The 15,215-nt window shown below is 36.0% G+C and overlaps 1 protein-coding gene across 1 annotated transcript; it reads left to right on the plus strand.

The window, feature by feature from the left end:
- The first annotated feature begins 1,961 nt into the window (after nt 1–1,961).
- On the plus strand, nt 1,962–14,244 carry LOC126812115 (alpha-(1,3)-fucosyltransferase 10). Its single transcript, XM_050538366.2, has 6 exons — nt 1,962–2,092; nt 2,853–2,910; nt 4,377–4,558; nt 7,814–8,217; nt 8,928–9,102; nt 10,134–14,244. Exons 1-6 carry the CDS (start codon nt 2,009–2,011, stop codon nt 10,641–10,643), a joined length of 1,413 nt encoding a protein of 470 aa, XP_050394323.1. The 5' UTR covers nt 1,962–2,008; the 3' UTR covers nt 10,644–14,244.
- The last annotated feature ends 971 nt before the right edge of the window (nt 14,245–15,215 follow it).

Consider the following 15,215-nt stretch of genomic DNA (forward strand, 5'->3'; position numbering starts at 1 on the left):
TACAGACAGAATATAGCATAAACATCTGTATTTTCTAACTATGACCTACCTGTTCATCTCCATCTATATTATGTGCAAATGGATACATGCATGCTTTGGTGTAAAAAAATTAAATGTAGTTCAAAACCTATTGATTGATCAAAATCTCATTTTCCAGCTGACCCGACATCCATTTAGAAATGTTCATGAGGCCATTTGGTTCTCATGTATAAGTAATAGAAAATCGAACATCGAACGGCTGCTACATTTTTAAAAACGTTTTACAAGATTGAAGATCTTTGTCGATGGATAAAAAACAAAATCTTGTTGATGTGATTTGATTATAAGTCGGGGTTGGAAAATTAGATTGTCTAGAAAATTTGTGATAATCGGCCAATACCGATATAAACGTTTCAAGGGGATGCTCTCGTCGTCAAGCGGAGATACAGAAATATTGGAAGGATCCGTTTAAAATGATAATTCCTAGGGGCGGAAAAAGTTGTTGATGTTGTTGTTCTTTAGGACGACGCTTTTCAAAAAAAAATGCCTAAGGCGCCGCCAATTCATGAACGAAACTTGGATAATTGCGAATTGATTCCCAAACTTCGGTTATTGATATGACGTCTAAGATGGCAGCGATGACGTCATACTCACTTCCTGGTCTTGGATCGAAAAGTAGGATAGGCGATATATCAAACAAAATTTATGTTCATGCTGGATTTTGTGGTGGTTGGGGGCTGGAAAATATCCCGTTACGGTGGAGGGGGGGGGGGGTCATGGATCGAAAAGTAGGGTAGGCGATATATAAAATAAAGTTTATTTTCATGTTGGATTTTGTTGTGGTTGGGGGCGGGTAAATAAATATTCCGTTACTACGGTGGGGTTGGGGGGGGGGGCATCACCACTCGCTTATCAACCCGTCGTCATGGATCGAAAAGTAGGGTAGGCGCTATATGAAATAGAATTTATGTTCATGCTGGATTTTGTGGTGGTTGGGGGCTGGTATAAATATCCCGGTATGTTTGGTGTTGTCAAATCTTAATGAACGTAACAGATGTTTTTTTTATGGTTGTTTAAAATCGGTGTTCTTGCCACATCGATTTTTATTCATCTTAATGGCCCTGTTTAATAGACATAATGACATCTGGTTCAAAAAGACAACAATACACAGGGGTCAAGGTTAGATCCCTGTGTTACTGCAGGAAGCCCTCCCGCGGGAATTTCCCAAGCGTGGTTCTCTCTATAAGTGGTATGTCTATTCGTTGTTGTGGGACAGGGTCCAAAAGTATACACCTTGCAGTGAACTTAATAGAATCCTTCGCAGTAGGAATTCGAGTTAAGAGTAGGCCTTGTGCCGTTGTCAGGGCCAAATTTCACTTAGGGCTATCTAAAGATTTTCTGCCAATTTATCCTGATTTCAGACAATATTTAGTTAAAATATGATAATATTCATTTTGTCTGTCCTTTACGATGCAGATGAGGTCAAAATTGGTCATTAGACGATAGCTTTTCTTAATGTTGAAAATGAAATAAAAAGTGCGATTTTATTTGATTAGCAACATATTATTATATAATTTATCCTATATCTTATAATATAGGCCGAGATCTTAAAGAAGATGTCCCGTCCATGATACAATTATAAATATACAACCAAAACTTGTAGAAAAATATAAATTTTAAACCATTTCTTCAATTCTACACCTAAACTAAGGATCAACGAAAATTAGAATGCAAATGAGATAAAATAAGTAAGTTTATTGCACGTGGAGCAGCATACAATAACAAAATGAAAGAATAGCCACAATAGAACAAACACACATTATTAACATAGATCAATACACACTAAAATGCTGCTTTGTAAGGGGGGATAAATACAAAATACTAAAATTTAATAGTGGTCTGATTCCGAATTAGGAAGCAAATTGAAAATTCCGGTATGACATGCGCACTAGTTTTCTTTCGGTTACTAAATTTACTACTGTCAACGTGAACAAAGTGATACGATCAAACAACTCATGGATGAAATGCAATGGTGTCCTCCCGTCGAGTGTTTCGATATTTTCTTATACTATTCTTAATTGCTTTAATTTCATTTGTTCTCATAGGATTCCAGGTAAATTTATATGTTGAAAATTACACATTTGAACTGAAAAATTACCTTCCTTGTTGATGCCGATGGATACATTGTCATTATGATTACTTATGCCTACCCGGTAATATTTTGATTCACCGATCAGGCCTGTGCATGTGTAGGTCGTTAATGCTTTCTGCATTCAATTTGATCACTTGCAAGTTGACAATATTTTTTTGTGTTGGTCGGTTCTATGCATTTACTACGTACCTAATCTGTGCCATTGAATCTGTTATTGACTTAAATACACAAGATAATAATAGAAACTATTAGTATTATGAATAAAAATGCAGATAATTTTTATTCCTAAGTGTGTACTAGGTAGTGTTCACACACGAAGTAATGCATCTTAAACATGCGTTATGCAAGAGCTAAATCTGCCTAATATTGCAGGTCTTTCTTTAGGTCTGAAATGTTATCTAAATTATTAATTAGATATTAATTAACTTATCCAGAAATCATGGCATATTGGATTATGATCTGATTTGCTGTTCGAGTTCCATTCGTGATTTAATCATGAAATAGATAATTGAGACTATGTTTTTTTTTTATCGGACCGACTTTAGTAAGGTCGAAATTTCAATCGCTTAATTCTCAGTTCGTAGTGGATCAATTCAACTGAAATTTTCAGCAAATTGCCTATACATTATCTAGTTTTTAACTATTATAGTGAGAACTGCCAGCTCTTTATCTAATCTCCCATAATGTATCTTTAACTTTTCTCTTGTGTTTTGTACGATAGTTTCTGTCAGAAGATGAAGACAAGGAAATGGATGATGATTACATTGATTATGGAGAGGGTAAATATACAGGCTATATGACTTGTGACTATATATATATATTACAAGGCCTACATACTATATGACTTCAATGACTTGTGTGACCTGCTCCCACAAAACCAGACTCTTGATCATTTTTATAAAAATAGAGCTGGCAGCATATTTGAATAGTCCACAGCATAGGCTTTCCAAAAATGCAATTCTTTTCAAATTTGTCATATCAGAAGTTGAGTTCGGCTCAATCACAGCAACAAAAAGACATACAGTTTATGCTTTGGTTCCCGTAGTACAAAATGAAGTTGTACGACAAGCTCCTGGTTTCGTGGGAGCGGGTCACATATTATACAAGGCCATACACAGTCCTATTGTTGCAATGCATTTTGCTTTGATCGGACAAGCTTATAGCCTACAAATAGATTCTTTGAGGCATTTGAAACATAGTAGCCCTGAATTGTTGTCCCCCACCTTTCGAAAAAAGCGAAAGAGCAATTAAAATTAGTTTGTCTGTCTACAAATAGGTTCTTTGAGGCATTTGAAACACAGTAGCCCTTAATATTTATCCCCCACCTTTTGAAAAAAGCAGACAGCAATTAAAATCTGTCTGGTCAATGGTTTTTGGAACATTATAACTTATCTAGGGCTGGACAATAATTTCAATAAATCAATATATCTCAATGTGTAAATTTTATTGACAATAATTTATTGACCGTTTAAAAATACTGCAATAATCCAATATATTGTTTGTCCCTAGATTATCGCCATTTCTTCAAAAATATTCTCTGAAAAATCATGGGGGGATGAATGGCCGAATGGTTAGCATGTGTGCGCTGTATCATAAAGCCCGTCATTGAGTCAACTGCTGTGGTTTCAAATCCCTGGATGTATTTGACAAGGAATATGGTTGCCTGTCCTACCTCGTGGGTTTTTTCCGGGTCCTCGGTTTACCTCCCACTGCTAAAGACACACTACGCGCAAGTGAATTATTGAAATAAAATTAAACCATATGTTATTCCCGAAATGGCCTAGTCTGTGTCGAGTAGACGTTAAACCCCATTTCTCTCTCTCTCTCTCTCTCTCTGAAAGATTGTGTTTTATTGAAACAAAGTGTAAATAAGAATTCATACATGATAAATCGACATTCATTTTGTGTTATAGGTTTTAATCTGAAATACCTGACCCTAACCCTATTCCTAACCCTAATAGAAAGTAGGAAGTTCCATGTGGACACAGTAGGGACGGTTAACCGCTAGGTCTTCTGTGTAAAAGTGATGGAAGTAGAAAAGGGAGTCCGATCAAACATGATCGCCGATAAATCCACACGCAACACTGCTGTACTAATGCAAAAAATTTGTGTTTATATCCCAAAATTATGTCCTGAATTATGGCCCCTGATTGCACAAAAAATCACTATTTTTAGCTTATCTGTCCATCTCTTGCAAAATGTGGGCGTTTCTTGCATGGCAACCGCTTGTTTTTTTTACTTTAAGAACCTCGTATACCTCTACATGATGAAATGGAATTATTAGCTCTAAAACCAGATAAAATTAATCAACCTATTATATTATGGTGGACACCATTTACTGGAGAAAAGGGAAGATATAAAACTTGCGGAGATAATAAATGTTTTTTCTCTGTAAACAGACATCTTAAAGATCATCCTAAAACTCAGGTAGGTTAAAAGGTTGCATGACATGCACCAAATAGATTAATCTTCTAGTAAGCGAATTGTAGCTAAGTGGGTGAGACGCTGGCTCACTAGTCTGAAGGTCGCATGTTCGATCCCTGCATTAGCCAAGAAAGATCATCAGGATTTTCTGGCGTGGTTCCAACTTGTCAGTGGTGCAGGACGGAGAGGGTCTGAAAAGGACAGCTGTATAGTCATTCGAATGGGACAAAAAACCGAAGCCCCATGTATACATTGGCGTGCATATAAAAGATCCCTTGGCAGTTGGAATTACCCTCATAGCACACTGTATGGCGTATGCCCGTCTTCCTTAGCCCAGTGAGAGCAGAACAGTAGGACGTTAAACCCCATTTTATTTCGTTTTGCAAAACGAATTATGAACTATTCAGCAAGGGATATGAAATGCAAAAGGACTAGGCTATTTAAAATGGGCATACGCCATACAGTGTGCTTTTGTTTTTTTGTTTTTATTGACCCGGGGCAGCGGTGCTACGACCTACTCTTACATCAAATTCCAACTGTCAAGGGATCTTTTACGTGCACGCCAATGTGTACATTGGACCACTGTGTACATTTAAAAGATTATGCATGGTTCCATGCCAGGCCCTTCGTCCTGCACCACGGACAAAGGGAACCACGTGCGGTCATCCACTCGGGCAGGTTGAACATGACACAATTAATGAAGAACCTGCCTTAGATCTAGTTTCGAGAAGGAAACTTCGTTCTCAAATTATTGAACAGTGTGAACTATAAGAATCACAACTCTTCGAGGATCGTATCGGATCAACTCTTCGAGGATAATATCTTGCAACGTAACTTCATATGAAGGCCAAACATTAAATTTGCCTATTTGATATAAATCGTACGTTTCAGAAATTTATTGATGTCTTGTCCAGAGTCTACGCAGAATAGATATCGCAAAAATATTTATGTTGTACAAGAAAACCATTTTTATGTTATTTTAAAGTCATTCATTATACATTATAAGAAATGTTACGTTCTTGTATAATTACTGATTCACTTACTTAATTGTTACATTTGTGTATAATTACTGATTCACTTACTTAATTTTTTTGATAAAATTTCGTCTATTGGTCTGATCATTATAAAGCTTCCGCCGCTTTAGGACTAGGTAGAGACAGGGGGTATCCGTCAAAATAATTTTTGATAATGCATAAAGGTACTTTTGGTCACCAAACCCATGAAATCGTATCATGAAGATTTATAGTCAATATGCGAAAATTTCAGAAACAGTGAATAAGTGATATCGGAAAAAAAAATTGACAGTTCCCCCTGATACAGGAGTCATTCTATCAAACATTTCTAGTTCATTCGAGCAGATTCGAGCAAATTTATGGTCGATATGGCGATTAAACTATGCGCATATATAGTGAACAACCAATTAACTATCGGTCAAAATTTCGAAAAAGGGGTAACTTTAAAAATTATTTCTGATAATGGGACAAGAGTGGGCAAAAATTTTATTGTTGATTTTGGTAGCACTAGTACCCCTCTACATAATTACCGTTTACCCATCTTGCCCATACCCGTACCATCGGCTATATTTAATTTCAAAGATAGGGTACTTTCAAGGTGATGGGCGACACCTATTAGTGGTTTCCATACTATGTCTCAGAGACATGGAGCAACATAAATTGGTCATGATGCTTGAATAGTCGAAGACATATACTATCATCACCTACCATCAGTATATCACGCAGTCCCTATTTTGGCCTGAAAAAATGACTCTAAATATGCTTAAATTTTGACTCAAAATCGGTGAAAATAGGCTGAAAATCGTTATAGGGCCATATCTCCCGAACGGTTAATTTTTTAGATCGGCCCTTTTGGTCAACGAGTAGTCTAGTCGGACTGATTAATCACTGTGAATATGGATCCGAAGTGCCGACCCCCCACCTTATCACTTTTGCAGGATTTTGCATGGTTTTCTCGTGGAGTGACACTTAATATCTTAAAGATACATTCCCGCGTACAAACTGGGTGATTTGATGATATATTTGGACTAAAAACATATTCAAACTAATTAATTTATCATAATTTTGCTTCAAATCCTTCTCAGAATATTGTAATTGCCAAGGAATGCCCCTGCTATAAAAAATCGATCAAAAGAGGTCATGTTTGTGTCACGTGACTTACCTCTCTCGGTACCTAGCAACAGGTGCGAAGTCGGAGGAGAATTCATTGCATACACAAGACGATGTTGTCTTTAATCGCTGACTATTTATTACAAATATCAAATCCTAATTAAATTCTCGGATTATCCACTGGCAGCGTCTTTCTGTGTGATTTTTATCTCAGAAAGTGTTGTACTTCTAACGCTTGATAAAGTTTATTAACATGTACATCAAGCACTCAATCTCAGCGTGCAACTGTTGACGTCATGCATGCAGATATTTCTAATTGGAAATAACCACCTGATAAATACTTTTCTGGGAACCTATCTTTAATATCTTGAGAGCCGCAGTGGCTCAGTGAGTATTACACTGGCTCGCTAACCAGGCGGTCTCAGGTTCACTCCTGGTGTTGGTCGAGAAAGTTCCTCATGATTTTCTGTCCTGGTTTCCTCTTGTCAGTGGTGTAGGACAGATAGGACCTGACAAGGAGCTGTGTCTTGTTCTTCAGATGGGACGAAAAAACAAGGAGCTGTGCACATGTTGCTGTGAACATGCAAGAACCCTTGACAGTTGGAATTCGAAATAAAGAGTTAGGCGTAGAAATGGAGTTTAACGTCCTACTGTTTTGCTCCGAACTGGGCTAATGAAGACCGGCATACGCCATACAGTGTGCTATGAGGAAAATTTGACCGGATAGCGGCACTACAGCCTACTCTTTCACGTGCATGCCAATGTGTACACGGGACCTCAGTTTTTCTTACCATCCAAATGACTAGACAGCTGTCAAAACTTTCTCAGTGGCATAGAAAAGTCCCTCTCATGGTGTACGCCCATCTTTATTGCTATTAGTAGGTTGTATGTGACAAGGAGCATGGTCGCCTGTCCAGCCTCGTGGGTTTTCTCTGGGTCCTCCGTTTTCCTCCCACTGGTAAAGACCCCTACGCGCAAGCGAATTATTGAAATCAAATTAAACCATATGTTAGTCCCGAAATGACCTAGTTTGTGTCGAGTAGACATTAAACCCCATTTCTCTCTCTCTTTCTATCTCTTGCTATTAGTAGGACGTTAAACCCCATTTCATTTTATTATTATCTTGTTTTTATAGGTGTTTATGTTCTATGGCTCGGATATGAAAATGGACGATCTTCCGTTACCTAGACTACCTCATCATGAATGGGCCTTGTTTCATGAAGAATCTCCAAAAAATAGTTATTATTTTTCTCATGCAGACGTCATGACCATGTTTAACCATACATGTACATTTCGTCGCGAATCTGATTACCCAATCACAACTCAGTATCTGATTAGCTTAGATTGGTTACAGAGTATGAAATACGTTGTTCCCGTGAAAGAGAAGAATGAATGGCAGGCCGAGTTAGGATCGATAATATATACTCATTCAGATTGTGATCCACCATCGGACAGAGACAGTTACGTTAAAATACTCATGGATTTAGTTCAGGTGGATGCCTATGGAAAGTGTTTACACAATAAAAATATTCCAGATCAGTAAGTACAGTATACTATTATTGATAGGTGTGTGAGGCCATAATCTGTAAAGATACATTATGTAAGATTTAGATAAAGAGCTAGCCATTCTTGCTATCATAGTTCGAAAATAGATAATGTAAAATGAATAATTTGAAAATTTCATTCAAATTACTCTATTGCGAGCGAAGATATTAGCTTTTGAAGGTTTGACAGACATGTGCAATAATTTCAACCACCGTACTGGTTGTTCGAAGCTAAGTCTCACTCCTCCATTTTTAGCTTAAATCAAAATATGGCTGAACTGTTCTAATCTATATAATATCTGAGAAATCTGATGACATCGAGAGTTGATTATGGTCTGGATAAGTTAATTAATGTCTAATTAATAATTTAGATAACATTTCAGGCCTAAAGAAAGACCTGCAATAGGCAGATTTAGCTCTTGTATAATGTATGTTTAATATATACGAAAAGATCCCTTAGCAGTTGGAATTCTATATAAAAGTAGGCCATAGTGTCGCTTTCCCCGGGCAAACTTTCCGTCATAGCACACTGTATAGCTATGCCCATCTTCATTAGCCGAGTGGGAGCAGAACAGTAGTGTGGTAAACCCCATTTCATTTTATTGCACCACTAACTGTGGATGGTACATGAATGTTAACCTTCATCTCTTTCCTTTTCTTAAAATGGTTGTTTATAACTCAGACTTTTCTTATTTGAAATTTTAGCCTAAGTGACCCCATCAAAGGTATGGATCATGTCGACTTTTACAAATTAGTAGCGAAATATAAGTTTTCATTGGCGATGGAGAATGGTGTGTGTCCAGATTATGTAACAGAAAAGCTATGGAGACCATTAATGGTGGGATCTGTACCTATAGTGTATGGTTCTCCAACCGTCAGGGTAAATAATAAATATTTAAAATATAGTGTATTTTGATTTGGTCTTAGTTCATCAGGATTTTCCGACGTAGTTTCCCCTTGTCAGTGGTGCAGGACGAAGGGACAGCTGTCTAGTCCTTCGGATGGGACGAAAAGCCGAGGACCCGTGTATACATTGGTGTGCATGTAAAAGATCCCCTGGCATTTGGAATTGATATAAGCGTAGGCCAGAGTGCCGTTGCCCGGCAAAATTTCCTTCATAGCACACTGTATGGCGTATGCCCATCTTCATTAGCCCAGTATAGGAGCAGAACAGTTGGACGAAAACCCCATTTCATTTTGATTTGGTTTCTGAAATCCTGTGGGAAAAGGGGAAATAACTCCACCTGTCAAATGAACAAATTTACCCTGAATCCAGTCCATCATGAACATGGTAGAAAGAATACAATTGTTTTTCAACCTAGATATATATAACATGACATATATACTGGTAAGAAAACGTCTCTAGTAACTACTGTGTGAGTTGTTATAAATTTCAAAGAGATTTCTATGATTATGAACAAACTACTTAAAGGGGCATTGTGGAAGATTAGATAAAGAGCTGGCAGTTCTCGCTGTAATAGTTATCAAATATATAGCGTAAATAAAATATGCTGAAAATTTCAGTCAAATCTTTCCACTTTGAACCGAGACATGAGCTTTTGAATTTTAGGCTAGCCTCGATCATCATTACTAAAGTCGGTATGATAAAAAACAAAGCCTAGATTATCCATTTTTACGTTTAATTTTTTTTTTCGAAAAATATATTCAATCCGCTAAATATTGCAGGCTAGCTGTGGCATCGAGAGTTGATTATGGTCTGGATAAGTTAATTAATGTCTAATCAATAATTTAGATAACATTTCAGGCCTAAAGAAAGACCGGTAATAGGCAAATTTAGCTCTTGCGTAATGTATGTTTAAAACATTGTGCTATATTTTTTTATTAATTATAATTACTGACAAATTGAGAGTACTTGCCAATTGAAACATGTCAACAAATTTATGATTTCAGGATCTCTTGCCATCAAATCATTCAGCAATTATTATAAATGACTTTAAATCTGTAAAGGAATTGGCAGCTTACCTAAAATACCTCGATAATAACGACGACGAATACAATAAATATTTAGAATGGAAAAAAACTGGAGTAACGAACCCAATATTATTAAAAATTCTGAAAAACAGAGAATGGTCCATCGATAGTGGGGGTAGTTGGTCTCCAACAGCCATCAACTTCATCGATGGATTTGAGTGCTTTGTTTGTAAAAGAGTGCACGAAAATATTCAACGCAAAAAACGGGGAAGACGACAGAAAAATCATATGGCTACCTTTGAACATTACGGCTGCCCTAAGCCGACCAAGTTTAGTTTTGATGGTAATAAACAGATTGACGATATGAATTGGCAGTCTGAATGGGAATTACACGGTAAAATGGCCAAAACACTCAGACATTTTATAGACCATAATATTAAATATGATGTAAAGTCCATCCTTGAGGAATCGTTTAAAGAAATGCATTAACTGATGTTTAGGGCATACAAAAAAAATATTCTGGTTCTTACACAATCCTTCCCAAAAATCTGATTAAAACACAGATCCTATTTCGTTTTGTTTTTTATTGTTCAAAATTTCATTTAAAGTTACAATTTCATATTTTCTAAGAAAGTCAAAACATAATTATTTTTATGTCTTTTGCTCAATAGGTTGTCAACTCACTATTATACGAACATAGGTGTCATTCTCACACTTAAAACTCATTTACCCCGGAAATAATAACACAATTACCTCCCTTGTTTTCTATTCTCCACCATGGAGTAGTTACCTTCAAACGTTTGAATTTGAAGATGAAATTTCTCAACTGGCAATAGTGAATTATTTTAGGATTAATAGGATTATTCTTTAACAAGGTAGGACTGTTTATAGATACCATCTATTTTAAGGCTTTATTTTAATAAATTTTAAAAATATAACTTAAAAATATGAAATTGCAACTTTAACTTGTCTTCACAACACTAGGATCTGGAAGAGTTGTGTTCCCGTGTTCGGTTGAAGTGAGGGATTAGCCAATGAAACGATGTATTACGGAATGAAAACTTCTTGTCGTGCGATGCACGGAACTGTTGGTAAACCACTAGAAACGTCAACGCTGATTGATTAATCAATGTCCGACGTCATAGGGTTAAAAGCTGTTCGTACGACCCCTGACATGACCTTCCACTACAACAGTTCAGATCTTCATGTAGTGTAGGCCATCGAAAGTATAAAAAAAACGAAACAAAATATAGATCTGTATTTTAATCAGATTTATGGGAGATTTTTATATTTGTGTTTTTATTTTGTCATAGGATCAAGTCACTACTGGGCTAAATAAATTCTCAGACCACATTTCAAGGTCCTCCTAAATTTATCTCATCATGTGGTTTATACAGTGCTAGGACTATCTAGGAAAAAGTGCTAAATTTTGGATGTTTGGGTTTGGTCCGGTTCACTGATTTTAATTGCTTGGTATGCTGATCTAAACAACATGTCCGTCTTGAGTAGTGTTGCCCTAATATAAATTACATAAGCGTTGACAACTATTAACCTGCCAGTGGGAGTATCAAATAACTTAACATTTTAATTTCTAAAATAAAAATCTCATTTCATATAAAGTCTTTGATATCAGTTGTTTAGTCTTCCAAAAACCAAGTTTTATCATGCTGAGCTATTTTTGTACGCCCATATTTTCAAGTGGACGTGTATTGAGTCGCCCCTGTCAGCCCACAATTTATTTGTGGACACGCGGTTCCTTTTGATATTGACATTTTATCCAATATTAAAAGCTGTTCTAACACATCACCATTCCACCCTTATGATGGTTGAGTTCGAATTTCATGAAAATCGGATTGAAACTGCCCGCTCCTCGTTCGCAAATAGTATAAAAGTATATAATACCAAGGTTGTGGACACTGTAGAAGTCACAATTTTTTTTATCCGATTTTGATCAAACTTAAAATATATGTCTATATTCCACGGATTTTTGTTTCTTTCCATATTCGCACATATCGGTCCGTAACCTCCTAGATTATGGACCCCGGGTGTACCAAAAATTACAGTTTATACCCGATTTTAAAAACCGTTTAAATATACACCGTTACACCCTGGGTTTGAATTTTGTGATAATCGGATCGAAGGCTGTGGTCCCTCTAACGATTTGTATCCGGTTTTGAAAAAAACTTAATATTATATGTTTATGTATCAAAGATCTCGGTTTGATGTTCGCATATATCGGGCCTAACTTCTTGCCTTGTGGCCCCTATTGTACGAGAAATTGTAAGAATAATACTACGAGTTCTTGATGTGTAAATTTCCACATCAATAACTCTGTGGTGACAGAAATGAAATGAAATGAAATGGAGTTTTAACGTCCTACTGTTCTGCTCCTAACCTGGGCTAATGAAGACGGGCATACGCCATACAGTGTGCTATAAGGGAAATTTTGCCCGGACAGCGGCACTACGGCCTACTCTGCCAAGGGATCTTTTACGTGCACGCCAATGTGTACACGGGACCTCGGTTTTTCATCCCATCCGAACGACTAGACAGCTTTCCTTGTCAGCCCCTCCGTCCTGCATCACTGACAAGGGAGAACCACGCCGGAAAATCGGGATGAACTTTCTCGGCCAATGCAGGGATCGAACACCCGACCTCCAGGCTAGCAAGCTAGCGTCTTACCCACTTAGCCACGTGATCCCCCTGTGGTGACAGAGAATATAAGTAATATTGTTATAATACATTATTAAAGGTGTACTGTTTTGTTGACATTGACAATAAATTCGCGTTAACAAAATAGTTTATAAAGTCTAATATTGATGGCGATATTAGCGACCTTTGATTTTGGCTTGCTGTCGTACTGTTGTCTTTTCGCCTCAGAAGTTGATGTAGTCTCTACTTTCAAGGTCACTTTTCGACTTTCGTGTTTTGAAGGGGCGAAAAGTAGAAATTATAAATGGTAGTTATAGGCTTCCATAAGATTGTAAGACAAAATAAACATTTTACCATCGGTTCACGAATGCCTTTAAGTGCCATTTATAACAAGGGACTAGAAGGACGGGGCTAGATATATTCCACAAGTAACTCAAACGGTTACGTCATATTCCTATCTGGAGAGCATGCGCAATAAATACTAAATCAGTTTATGTACATTCATATTACATTATTATTTGTGTTGCAAACCATTTGTGTCAATTTCTAGGTCCTAAATATTAGCGAGTTAGCTCTTTTAAATAACAAATACATGTAGATTGTTTTGGGGTGACCTTTTCCCTGTATGTAAATAATCAGTAAATGTTCATATTTTTGCACCAAAATAGATAATTTTGGATCAAATTTTCTTTTACTGATAATTGATAAGTTCGTAAATAGTATTGTACGATGGATCAATAGGCCATTAATATTTCGATATTGGCCCCTTTCTATAGAAATCAATATATAATTGGCAAGAGTTATACAATCGTAATGTGCTCAACAACCCTTGTTTTACTTATGAATATTTATCTCCCCAAGAAAAAGTTCCAAAATCATTTAATTGGTTAACATCAAATTGGTCAATATCAAAGTATATGAGTAAAATAATGTAAGATATTTTATACCCTGGCTTAGACAAGCTGCTGTAGATATTACATCAAATTAATAAGCTTATTATTACATTATGTAATATTTGAATCAATTTTTTTTAATTTTATTAAATTGTTATTAAATTTGTTTATTTCTGTGTTTAATTTGATTAGTTTTTCTTATTCTCTTATTCAAATTTCATAGAATCTGATTCCAAACCCATCTAGCTTTAGTGTTACATTCTAAATATAGAGTAGTGTAATATGACACTTATACAATACACCATCTGAATAGATAATAATTGGGCTACAATTTATTGTCTTTGAGAGGTTAATGACAGGATTCTCTTCAACAAATCTTTGAGGTCACATTCCCAAACTTGAAGAAATCTGGCTGATTTCTAGTTGGTCTTAAGACTGTATAAGAATGTATGATTATCCAATATCATTTATAGGAATGTTTGATTATCCAGTATCATTTATAGGAATGTTTGATTATCCAGTATCATTTATAGGAATGTATGATTATCCAATATCATTTATAGGAATGTATGATTATCCAGTATCATTTATAGGAATGTATGATTATCCAATATCATTTATAGGAATGTTTGATTATCCAATATCATTTATAGGAACATATGATTATCCAATATCATTTATAGGAATATATGATTATCCAGTATTATTTATAGGAATGTATGATTATCGAATATCATTTATAGGAATGTATGATTATCCAGTACCATTTATAGGAATGTATGATTATCCAGTATCATTTATAGGAATGTATGATTTACCATTTAACTCATCATGTGGTTTATAGGAATATATGATTATCCAGTAACATTTATCTTATATTTTGTTGATAGATATGTATGATTATCCAGTATCATTTATCTCATCATGTGGTTTATAGGAATGTATGATTATCCAGTATCATTTAACTCATTCATCATGTGGTGTAGAGGAATTTAAGATTATCCAGTATCACATATCTCATTCATCATGTGGCTTATAGGAATGTATGATTATCTAGTGTCAGTAACATTTGTCGGCGTTGTGTACTTGTCAGATTTTCGCTTCCTGTAACTGAGGGAATATATTTACATGATATATTTACATGAGTATTTGAGATCCGAAATATTTTTTTGTATGACCTTAAATTAAGAAATCTACACAAAAATGAAAATTGGTCATGCTGCCTTTTTATACGCACACATTGAAATGTAGTATATTGTCGTCGCCCCCGTCCGTCCGTCGGTCTGTCCATCAGTCTGGTGTCCACAATTGCTTGTTGACGCTCTACTCTAGAGGCTAAAGTTAATATCCGATTGACTTTAAATTTATACACAGTGTTTAAGGTCATGAGACAAAGAAGCCTATTGATTTTCAGCGATTTCTGATAATTACTGCCAGAGTTATGGCCCTCGATCACTTCAAAAAATCTTGTGGACACTTTAGAGGCTAAAGTAAATATCCGATTGACTTTAAATTT

Source organism: Patella vulgata, chromosome 2, assembly GCF_932274485.2.
Source record: "Patella vulgata chromosome 2, xgPatVulg1.2, whole genome shotgun sequence".
Taxonomy (NCBI): Eukaryota; Metazoa; Mollusca; class Gastropoda; family Patellidae; genus Patella; species Patella vulgata.

Coding starts and splice junctions, on each gene's coding strand:
- LOC126812115 (XM_050538366.2), top strand. CDS start 2,009: ATGGTGTCCTCCCGTCGAGTGTTTCGATATTTTCTTATACTATTCTTA. Junction 4,559..7,813: donor AAGATCATCCTAAAACTCAG/GTAGGTTAAAAG, acceptor TTGTTTTTATAG/GTGTTTATGTTCTATGGCTC. Junction 8,218..8,927: donor AATAAAAATATTCCAGATCA/GTAAGTACAGTA, acceptor TTGAAATTTTAG/CCTAAGTGACCCCATCAAAG.